A 12230-nucleotide genomic window follows, 5' to 3' on the forward strand; every position below is an offset into this window, starting at 1 on the left:
CAATATTTTGCCCCGTATGAAATCAATCCATGCACTTACTGTCACAGTGACAAGCAGAGATTTTGTTTAAGTACCTCGTAGATGTGGTAGAGATTTGACCCTTCATCTGGCCAATAGTGGTAGCACTGTTTGATGCCATTTTCAGTAAGGGGTGTCAGCATGACAATAACGACACAGCCGTTCTCCCAGACCATCTGCAGACAAAGAAAGACACCGTGGCCACATTGTGACTGCCTAATTACTGCGTGACATGTATAATTACTGCACTCAGACACACAATCAAAATTTATTCCATTCACAGGAAATTTATTTCATTTTCATTAGACACTTTTACTCTGCAGCTGCTTTCAAATCCCTGAATAAACTGGCACCATATTTTGCATGCTTCCATGAAATATTAAAGAATTTCCAACGAATTCAATCCGTGTCTTTTACAAAACCTCTCCTCGCTCCCAGCAGTGTGTTCAGCTGCTTTTCTTTCAAACTTCCAGATCCACAAAGGAAACACCAAATAATGCTTTCAAAAGACACAACTACTTGGTGTTTGATATTTAATACTAAAGCAGCATGGACACATGTAGTTAACAATATATTGACCCACTAAACAATATATTGACCCACTAAAGTAGCAGGACTGGACACTGTTTGTCTCCTCAGCCGCCTTCTTGTTGTGGTTTTGTCACGCGGCAAAAGCTGCTTAGCCACTGAAACCACCGAACTACCTGAAACAGCTAAAAGTTGCATCTGAACAACAGCGAGAAGGCAAAGGCAGAACAAAACCAAAACCAAAACTGTTCTTCCAGAAACGTTTCTGATGGAGAAATCTTCTGTCCAAAAATATATTTTGGAAAGGTTTTTTGCAAATGTACATTACTTCTTTCTTTCTGTCTTCCTTTATTTTTCTTTTCCTTCTTTCATTTTTATTTTCCTTCATTCCTTCCTTGCTTCCTTTCTTCCTTCCCTTCCCTTCCCTCTTTCTTTTCTCTTTTTTTCTTTTCTCTTCTCCTCTCTTCTTTTTCTCTTCTTCTCTTCTTTTCTCTTTCCTTTTTCTTTTTTCTTTTCTTCTGTCTCATCTCATCTCATCTCGTCTTGTCTCTTCTCTTCTCCTCTCCTCGCTTCTCTTCTCTCTTCTCCCTTTCTCCCTTTCTTTTCTTTTCTCTCTTTCTCTTTCTCTTTCTCTCTTTCTTTGCTGGAGGTAGAATGAAACCCCCCCTGCAGACTGCACACTCTCAGAGCACAGGTACAGGAGGAACAGAGGAGAACCGTGCATCTCTGCTAGCAGCGTGATCTGTTAATAATTCAGCCCCGCCAGCGCGTGGGCACGGGAGTCCAGGTCGTCCTCCGCAGCCCCAGGATTTGGGGACGCTTCCCCCCAGCAGCAGGATGGGCAGAACGTGCTCTGGTGAAGCTGTGCTCCAAACGCAGCTCATGGCTGAACAAAAAGCCTCCCAGGAATTAATACCACGCCGCATAATCACTAAAAACTGTTATTATTATGCTGTACATTGATGTTATATTTGCATACAACTTTCATTGTCTTTTTGCGAGCCTACAAAATTACTGAATGAAGAGTAAACTGCTCTTTTTGTGGAGGGTTATGTTTATTTCACAGAAATATTTATAAGCAACTGTATTGACATGTAAATTTTGTAAACAAAAAAGGCCTTTGTCTAAACTGTGCAAAGATGAGATGATACATTCAATACAAGGATTATTTTTTTCAATTACATATCAAATCAAAAGGTTCTCCATTCATGGATAATGATGTTGTCTTCTCTTCTAAGAACAGCTTGCATATATAGAAACAAAAAATATTTTTCTTCTTTTTCATTATGCAATATAATTAAAACAACTTTTAAAACCAGCTTAGAATTCTTTATAGAAATGAATCTAGGGTTTGCACAGAGTAGGGCTATTTATAATTTGGGACAGAATCAGGGGGAAACAAATTACAGTTGAATGTAAGGAACAAAAATAATCTTCTCTTCTTTTTGTTCCTTAAAAAGATTTTTTAATCAAAACCTCTGTAATCCACCCATTCTCTTGTCAAAAGCTCTCAGTGCCACAAAAACAGCAAAACTGCTTTTAATTGATATATAATTCATTTTATACACAGATGCAGATTTATAGTTTATCCCTTTCTTTTGCATTTGTATTTGTTTTAGGCCACAGCTGGGAACCTTCTCTGTATGTAAAGATGATGATAGGGATTTCATTCATTCTAACATAGTTTCACTTTTTTTTTTAAAGTCTGCAATCAGACAAAGATAAGAATTCAAAACATGCATCTTACTTTAAAACTAGCCCCACTAAATCAGTACTTTCATCACATAACGATTTAATGTGCCTCTAGAAGGTATAGAAGCTCATTGAAGCCATTACAAAAATGAGGAGAAACACAGTTTTTATGAGTGTAATAAAAATACAATGATCTAGACCATAAACTAATCATCTAGCACTCTGCTTGTGCCACCCAAGTGTAACATTATGAAAGCCCACTCGTTTAGAGAGGAATCCTTACAGTTTGGCAACCCTGCTCATTGGTTCAAAGATCCAGCATTTCATTACAGAGGGGCTGTCTGCATCTCTGAAGATTTCATTAAGCATAAATCCAAATGAAAGTTAATTTAAACAAACAGTTTCAAAGTTACTCTGGGGTATAATATTTCTTTTAGGTCATTGTGTGAAAACGTAGAAGTCAAATCTACTAAATCAAGAAGGCAATACAGTCTAGTGCCAGCAGCCCTGTTACAAGCAATTGTAGCTGCCTCTCCTGCGCTTATCATTCACACGGGATATTCACTAAGGCTCACACACTGTGACTTGACGACTACAGTATTTTCTTTGTTTCCTTAGTAACTTAAATATTAAACCATCAGGTTGTTATCTGGATTTCTTTCCAAATACAGGAGAAGAGGGGTGAGTCAAAGGCAGTCCACTGAGTTTATCCTGTGGCCTGCTGATCACCCCGGCTCTAACGTGGTGACGTGTTTTTCAGCAACTACAGCTGGCAGCACGTAGCACCTCGCTGCGTTCAGGGAGGCCAGACGAGGCCACACGCTAGAAAGAGGCTCCGAGGACCGTGCCTCTGTGCCGAAGGAGCAGGTAGCACAAGCTTGGTCTGCACAATGCCGGGATATTCTTTGGGGAAGTGCCTCTAGTTACCAAGATGTGTTTCAACTGGGCTCAGAAAACAGAGGAGACTCAGTTGCAAATTTACGTTAATTCACATAATTCTGAACTTTGTATGCTTGCACAATAGCAGGTAAATCCATACAGGGGATACATTAATAAAGAGAATGCAACGTCCTCAGGGCAGAGGCTTTTCTTTTTATGTATTTGCACAGAGCCCAGCAAAATTAAACCTTAGACTCTGCCATTACGCAAGTAAAAATATAAAACTAAACTTAGATTGCTTAATCGCAGGCAGTTTCATGCTTGCAATTTGCAGGAACACGTTTGCGACAGTAAGAAACGTTGAACGGAGTATCCTGAATGGAGTGTGTTCAACCGAAGCGACAAAGTTGGAGTTACGTATCAGAGCTTGCTAGAGCTCTGCAATACGGCCTCTGCCAAAAACGGACGTCTGTGTCATTCTGTGGGACATTTCCACCTTCAACTTATACGCCTAGAGAACAACATGTTAATGATTGTTAATGAGATTCCACTGCATGCATCATTCTCAAAACATTTCCTCGGCATGAGTAACACCACTATTTTCATTCATTATAAATAAAAGGCTGAATCCTCCAACCCGCAAATGATATTTTGTGTATTTGGCACCTGCAGGACTCCCTGCCTATGGTATTCACCACATGCAGAGACCTTGCACTGTGGCTATCTAGCACGCCAGTCCCATATAAAGGACTTCTGCATAGGAGTGAGTTATATTTGGTACGAATACTTGCAGGGGAGCACAGAATTGTTTTTTCAAGTAAGGAGGAAAATAAAGCCATAAATAGGAGAATCAGTGCTCCAGTACTGCTACAAATCCAACAAAACCTCCATTTTGGAAAGCTCAGAAGTCTATTTCAAAGTTAAAAATCTAGTTTGGGGGACTTGGCTTTTTGTTTTTCAACTAGAACTTCACAACCTACGCCATCCAAAAATCAACCTTTTTGCTTAACATTTTGGTTGAAAATTGCTTATCATTTACATACAGGTCTAATGGGTCAAGTCTGGCAAAGTGAGAGTTGCCATTCACACAGTTGCAGCTGTGCCCAACAACTAAGCAAATCTGTACTTTGAAAAACTAAACTACTGAATGATCAAGAATCTATGCTTATTAATTAAAAAGATTATCTGATTCTTACAGTTGCAAAGATACTTTTTAAAACCTGAAGTGAATATAAATCCCTCTGTAGGAGATGAAAAGACACTACTCCGAGTGTATGTTCAAGCCGAATTCGGAAGCTACACCTCTGAGCTTTCCCCCCACTGCCCAGCGATGGTTTCAGGGAAGACTGTACCTACATGGTAGTCAGGTTGGCTTCATGTGTCCCTGCTGTTGCACTTGTTGAGAAGCCAATGAGACAGGCAAACTGAGGATGACTGTATGTGTTGCAGTAATGTCTGCTGTCCAAGAAAGACATGAACTGCTCTTCTTGGTAGACTGATAAATCAAGCCTTATTATTAAACAATTTAAATATGAATGCTATTTAGTATTTCACTGCTGACAAAAACACATCAAAGAAGACAGCCCCACCACAAATGCCAGCAGTTAGCTTTTCACTTTAGCGTTGGGAAGGTGGAACCTGATCAATGGACAGAACGTTAAAAAGGACCACTCCTATGTACCTTCTCCGATCTGAGCCCTGAGTAGAAATGAGCATGGTAACCACGCACTCCTTTACTGAATGACTATGGAATTGCTAATGCTACATTTATTTCACATGACTTGACAGGCTACGAGAGCTCCAGGGGCTGCTCTTCTGTGCCCATCTCTCCCTTGCTGTTTTTCTTTTATTAAATTAAAATATGCATATTTTACACATTGAACGGCTCTGCCTCTCTTTTGATGTGCTTTTCTTTCTGAAGGTGAAAACTGATTAGACATGCAGGAAGCCCCATTCCAGGCAAGGAAAATAAAACTTGTGATTCAAGACTCCTTGAAAGCGTTGTCTTCTGCACAGAAGAACAAAACACAGAAAAAGTAATTTTCTCTGTAAAACAATTTTAGCACTCACAAAACATGCTGAACTTGGAGCACCTCGGACAGAAATCAGCAATTAGAGCAGAGGAAGGTTCGGTGCAGTTGGCCTTACTCAACCCTGGGCCTGGAGCGCCCGATTTGCAGGGAGACTCGTTCAGTTACAGTGACATAGTCTCCTGCTCACCGGGATTTGCCCTTGGAGACCACCGATCACTAATTCTTTTTACATGGGAAACAATGATTTGACATTTGGATTTCTTTTGCTAAATTCCAAAACTAGAAGAGAAAAGCAAGTGTTGCCAGACATGCAAAGATTTATACTGTCCTCCAGACTACAATTCAAGATTTGAGTTCTTAATATGTTGATGTGACCTGGGAGGAAAACAATAGTTAATTTTTGAACTGACTCTGATAATACACTGCTGAATCTGGATAGAGAAAAAATATTCTAAAAATAGCTTTAGATTAAGAAATGTAGGGTTGGGGGATAACGAAAAGCAAATGGTAACCTAACTCCACAGCTCAGATCAGAGACTCTTTGTGCACTTTACATTTAATAGTCTTGGGATAAAAATAAAAAAATAATCCAAGGAGCAAACATGAGGCCTCCCCACTTCCTAACCACAATTGTTTAAAATCTGCTCCAGAGAGCTTTCTTTTTGCTTTGTTGGGAATAGATGCCCAGCTTCACCAAGAAGGCTGAAGAGTATTCTCAGCTTCAAGAGTATCGCATATGTCGGTGATTAGTTGAAGAAGGCTGGGGTAATTAAAAACATGGATTTGATTCAAAACACGTAGGATGAAGCTCTTTCTCAAGTCTTGGAGGAGCATCGTAACCACAGAGACATGATTCCTGCTACTTGAAGTCTGCCTTCCATGTCCTGTGCTGGACTCAGTGCTGTTCATGTGTGGTAAGTCTGCACCAATCATCCCTGCCGGACTGGACCCCACCAGGGATTAAGGCAGCTGAGGAACTATCTAGCCTGAGCTACGGATCTATTCTGATAAAGGCCAGGGAGTTTTTTGGTCCAAATCACAGGTGTTGGCTGGATTTAATCTCATGGATTACTGCTGTAGGAGTTTTGAACCTTACTGAACCTCTGCAAAATGGGGAAAATTGTATTTCCCTATTCCACCTCTAAAAGTTATAGGATGTTCATACATTTTATTAATTATATTGCTCATGGAGAGAGGAAATCACCAAAAGATAAAAAATTCTTACATAAATATGTATCATATATGATTTAGTCTCCTAAGGCAACTTAGAGGTGTAGCTTCAGCCACTTGGCAGGAACTGCGTCACCCCTCCTTCTCTTTCACTTAATATGGTAAAATAAAAAAAGGATGAGGGTGTACTTCCCTCCAAAAAGTGGAAGGGTAAAGAAGGGGAAAGGTAGGTGGATTTATGAAAGCAAGACATTATGTGGGGTACTAACGCTTCTAAAAGGAGAATCAGACAGAATTTTTCTAAGGGAAAAGATTATTGTCTCCCAAAGAAATCTCCATTTGGAAGCGGAGAACCTTAACAGCATGCTATTTCTAAAACAGGCATAATTAGTAACATTTTTTCAGTGCAAGGACAGTTGGTTCTAAATATCCTAACTCATAAGAGTCGTTTTTTGAATCACTGGTCTTAAAATACTTTGCAAGTTAAGGCATGTACTTCATGTCAGATATTTTATGGAATTATAACCCAGCACATACGGAAAATAATAAAATTTTATGCCTCCAGAATTATTCACAACATGGAACTCCTGCTGCGATAACTTGTTATAGATCAGAAATGTTCTACATCTTCTTTCTTTGGAGTTATGTTCAAAGACATGCTGAATTTTAATAGTGTTATGTGAAAGAGCTGAGTGAAATCTCACTGAAGCTTCTGGACAACATCATCACCTTTCATTCAAGATAAATGTAAAAACAAGCAAACTCTTCTATAGAGCCTGATAACTGAAAATGCAGAAGTTATCACAAAAGCAAAAGAGACGTGAAGCATGTGGACCCATGAGTTTCTCTAGAACGTGATATGCTTAATGCAGATAGAGGTATTAACCAAGGTATGATGATTAATCAAGATAAAACATCTAAAAACATGTAAAAGGAATAAAGAAGCCATGAACACAATTCGACAAACTGTAGTATTGCGATCCTGGAAGAACAAAAGCTGAGAGAGGTTGGGGATAAAATACTGGGTGAGTGAGGTTTGGAAAAGAGAAGCCATTGGCTGCTACTTGATTCTGACTCTGTTCAAGGAAACACAACTCTGTGCTTTCTTTGTAAATAAAATGGAAGTATATCAAAGCAAAACTCTGTCCTGATGATGAATTCTCTTTCCAGCTGAGAAGAAAACAACCTACAGACCTGGCAAATTGTTTAACCGCTCAGGTAAAAATGGATTACTACCACATGAGAAGAGACATCCAGTTTTCCAGCAAGGAAATTGTGAGCTGGAATTCCCACTGAACCAAAATAGAATCAATGAAGGAGGTATCTCTCAGCAACAGTAATTGGTAAAAAGAGAAGAAAACAAGAACAGATGAAATTAAAAGAAGACCTCAATCAGCTGGAGGCTTTTCAAAATTAATTAAAGTAGCAGCTGGAAAATTTCCAGAGCAGTCTAAGAGATGACATGCAGGCAGAGATGAAATCTCCGTTTGAGCCGCAAGCATAGAGTATCCAGACAGATTAGGAAGCCCTGTAGCAAAACAGATCAATGAGGTGACTGACAACACAACTGCTGCAGGCCAGAAAGTTTTCAGAGAAACAGGTAAGCCAGGAAAGTTGGAACTAACTTGGACCTTGCTGGCTGAGAGAAGCAATGGCAAGGACATAAGGAGTTCAAGAAGTAAATTGGAGGGACAGACAACTGTGGAAGTCTGATGCCTGGAAGTGGGCTGACACTACTGGACGTGCAGAAATGCATGCCAACCTCTGCTGGCCAGCTTCAGTGACCCAAGTTGGAAGGTACTGAAGAAAAATGCCTGCCCTTCTTCCTCACCTTACTGAAGGACAAAACTTTCCAAAGAGGAAGTGATCACTAATGAGAAGATTGAAGCTGGTCCCCCTGCAGTCCCATAATGGCACTATGCAGGGATCTGCTCCTCAGGAGCAGAGCCACCGGTGAAAGCTGCTCTCTGCCTGACATCCATGACAGCAAAGAAAATTCTAAACTGGCTGGAGATCTTTTACAATGACTAGAAGTGATGAACTCTGTAAAATAGGAAAAACTGACAACAATGAAAATTTTAAGTGTTACTATTGTGAAAAGAAACAAAAATCCCTAAACAAGATAAGCATGGACAAAGCATCATCAGTATTTTATGAAAAAGCTTGCCCAATCTAGAAAAAAGAAGACACTAAGCTGATTATGATCTTTGTTCGGGTCTGGGCAACTTGAAAATGGCAAATGGAAGTTTGACTGCTAGCACTTGCACAAAAATAACGGGCACTGGATCAGCATAACAAGTTTTATAGGGGCCTACCAATAAAACTAGGAAAAAGTAGTATCCAAAACTAAATCAGCTGTTTGGTCTCAAACAGAGATAACAGAAATGTCTACATGATCATGTAGATCAAAGAACAGCAGACATTGCAGAGCAGCCCTAGTGCAAGCATTATGTTCCTTTCGGATGCAACTAAACTGGAAGAGGAGCTCCAGAAATGCTCTTAAATTGCTCCCCCTGCCAACAGGCCAAATTTGGTTCATCGTACCACAGTAGAGCTGGTCTATAGTAAAACCCACAAAATGAGTACAGTGTGATGCTCTGCGAATCTGCTCCTACTGGGCTGCACTACCTGCTAATGTAGACATAGTTACTGATGAGAGGAAGAACATCAGTCAATGCAAGATTCAGGAAAACTAGGAAATTGGGCCTCTGGAATTCGGGCATGAAAGCTAGATAATCAAGACAGAACAAGAGTGGTTTGGAATTTATTACAGGCATCAGCTGTGTAGTAAATGCCAAGAAAGTTGTCTCAGATATTCAGGTAAAAGAAAACCATTGTAGACTTTTTTTTTTGCAGAAAACAGCTTGAACTGCCTTCAGGTGTGGAAACAATTATAACAGCTACATGCTGGGGAAGCCCTTTAGCCAAGGAAAAAGAGAGTGGCTGATGCCCACCATGCAACTAGGATCTTGGGACACTTAGCAGCTAAGTCTCTGTCTGCAAAAAATATGAAGCAATAGATCTAGTAAGTCCTGGCATACGAGGTAATGCGAAACTACAGGAGTTTCTGTTGCGCTTGCTAAAGCATGACATTGTGCATTTAGACAAGGAGCAGCAGAACTGTCCCAGGTCTTTCTGCTTTGTAACCGGTTGCTGTTTTCACGATCAGGAAAAAAGCAACACAGCTCAGCACCAGCTAGTATTGAGTGGAGGAGAGTGAGGGAGGAGAACCACTGAGAAAATAAATCAGGAATGAATAACTGAATCTTTAAACAATCCCTGGTGGCAGCACCATGATCAGTATGATCTACAGAAAACTGTATTCAAGTAAACATCACAGGATTCTGCTCTGTAAGGAGTTAATACTCTACTCCATAGCAAGTTCAGGTTTCCCATGCTTTACCTTATCATAGGTACTGGTAGGTGAAAAACAGATACAGACCTTGCTCCTGCATCTGGCCATAACGCTACGTTTCAGAGGCTGTGGACTTTGCTCTATAGAGTTAATCCCTTCTAGGCTGTTTATCACAGCTGGTTGATATCCTGGGCCGCATAAAAAGCTTAGAACATGAACTAGCACATTGACAAGTAACCTGTAGGAAGTTTAAGGCTGCAAAAATGAGAAAGAACCAAAGAAATGTGATGATGGACCAGTCTGACATAGGTAGGTATTATGTTGAAGTGACAGACATAATCAAAATAAATACAAGAATCAAACTTTTCTATGGAACCAAATAGAAGGCACAATAAAATAACTGTCACATAAAAAAGAGATATATAGCCACACTTGAGCAGGAGCTGAACCACTGTTACCAAATGGTTTTCCTGGAAGTATATACAGCAAATCTGGTGGGAAGATGGAATCATCTTTCACTGATGGATAACTGGGAGAAGAAATAGCTAAAAAGAGCAGAAGGAAAGTGAAGGGAAGCAAAGAATCTCCAGCCACAAATAGCATGAAGGGAAAAAGTCAAGAAACAGACCTTCTGAGTGTGGAGTTGGATGGAAGAAGCTTGGATTACAGAACAAAGAAATAACTTTTCAGTTTTAGTCACTCCATGTCTGGGGGAATCTGAGGTTCTGTACACACTTACTAACAAAATATTTAATCAAAGAAATACTTGATTCCAACACTGATTTTCCCTCTTATACCAGGCCCGCCAAAATTGCCTGAGTGCTTAAATTAGAATGGAAGAAGAACAGAATATATCCATCATTGTATCTATGATTAATTCTGATTTCTGTGTCAGCAGCAATGCTTAAGAAGAATTTGTTCTTTAAATGCCTCCTTTAGAAATGGGACATACATTTTTGCTACAGGTAAAGGGGCAGTTACAGGTAAAAATATGCAAAATATAAACATACAACATATAAATATACCAAAATGCAAAAATATACATTTAAAAAATCTAGCCTTTAGGGATCATAAAATACCATTTCCAAATAGCTAATGTGGTATTTGATTCTTCATGTTTAGATTAAGAAACAAATTATTAAATATGATGCCTGATATAAGGAATCACTCGCTAAGGTAAAAAAAATCAGACTTCTCAACTATATCTAATTACCACATATCAAAGACAAAAATTACCAGTTACTTGAAAATTTAAGCCAACAGCTTACAATTATTTCACACAAAAACTATTTGCTCTGTGCTTCTAAAAACAAGCCCAAAATACCTCAGCTTGAGCATCTAAATATCCAGGCACCAAAATCCAAAAAAAATTTTGAAAATGTCCTGATTCCTCATTTATCAGAGAAACAGTAGGAAACTGTGACCTGAAAAGCATATAAAATTATCTTTACTATTGGGATCAATTGATCCTTTACAATCATAGACCAAGTGAAGCAGATTAAGAGCTCCTAAAACACAACAGTGCTTTTGAAATTTTTACTTCTACATTCTCTATTCTCAGAACAAAAGTCTCTAAATTCATAATTCGAAAAAACAAATAAAAACATGTGCTGTTGCTGATAATAAGCCCCAACTGGCTGTAACACTGACCCCACAAACAGCTTCAGTAAGCTTTCAGGCACACTTTTAGATTTACAAAGGAATACCTAATGCAGCATATCCGTCATATAAATGCACGGAGCGCTAGGTATGCACACACCTAGCCTACTGGTGTGTGTATGTCAAAATCCGAGAGCTGCATGAGCATGTAAAAAGCCTGTGCGCAAAGCAAGCTCATATTTGTGCATCAGTAAAAACTGTCTTGAGCCTTGATCCTGCAAAAATGTATGCGCCTACTCAACTTGATACAGTAGAATTGCAACTCAGCTTCTGATTCAGCTATCTGTGGTAGGGCAAATGCGCAAGAATTTAAGCATTTGGGGGAACTGGGGCCTGTGAGAAGTAGATTTCAACAGAAAAATTCACAGCACATAGTGTTATGTCCCTTGTGATCTGGAGAAAGCCAACTAATTCTGACTACGCTCTTCAGAAGGTCAGCCCCTCGGAAAATCATCTGCTCTTAGGCTGCAGTCTAATTATGGTGACCTGGCCTTAAATGTGGGACTAAAATTTGAATACTTTGGCTTGAGGTTTTCCATGGAATTTCTAGATCAACTATTCTTCAGCAGGGTTTGTCATATAAATAGATGGCTTTAATATCCATACATTAGATTTTCAAAAGACATTCAGAAAAAGGTTTTTCCAGCGATTACATTACAAACCGACAAGAGCACAACAGATTTTATACACCTTACACAAAAGCACAGAAAGGCACTTGACTCAACATAAATTCAGCTTTCAATGAGATGTTTAACTTACCTGCCAGAAGTCAGCACCGGTAGCGGGGAGAGGGCCCTGGGTGGCAATATATGCAGGGTTTCGGGGGTCATGGTCCATCTGGAATAAAGAAAGGGAACATAGACTGGATTTAGTTAAAGGAAAACCCCTTGCTGTGT

The 12230-nt window shown here is 39.5% G+C and overlaps 1 protein-coding gene across 2 annotated transcripts in view; it reads right to left on the bottom strand.

Moving 5' to 3' along the window:
- PTPRN2 (protein tyrosine phosphatase receptor type N2) overlaps positions 1 to 12230 on the bottom strand; it is a 661203-nt gene that overhangs the window by 34692 nt on the left and 614281 nt on the right. For both annotated transcript variants that reach the window (XM_064505751.1, XM_026103068.2), the window contains 2 exons: positions 12094 to 12171; positions 75 to 194 (listed from right to left, as the gene is read on the bottom strand). In XM_064505751.1, coding sequence (XP_064361821.1) covers positions 75 to 194; positions 12094 to 12171 — 198 coding nt within the window. The remainder of the gene's footprint in view (positions 1 to 74; positions 195 to 12093; positions 12172 to 12230) is intronic.

This window comes from Dromaius novaehollandiae, chromosome 2, assembly GCF_036370855.1.
Source record: "Dromaius novaehollandiae isolate bDroNov1 chromosome 2, bDroNov1.hap1, whole genome shotgun sequence".
NCBI classification, from domain to species: domain Eukaryota; kingdom Metazoa; phylum Chordata; class Aves; order Casuariiformes; family Dromaiidae; genus Dromaius; species Dromaius novaehollandiae.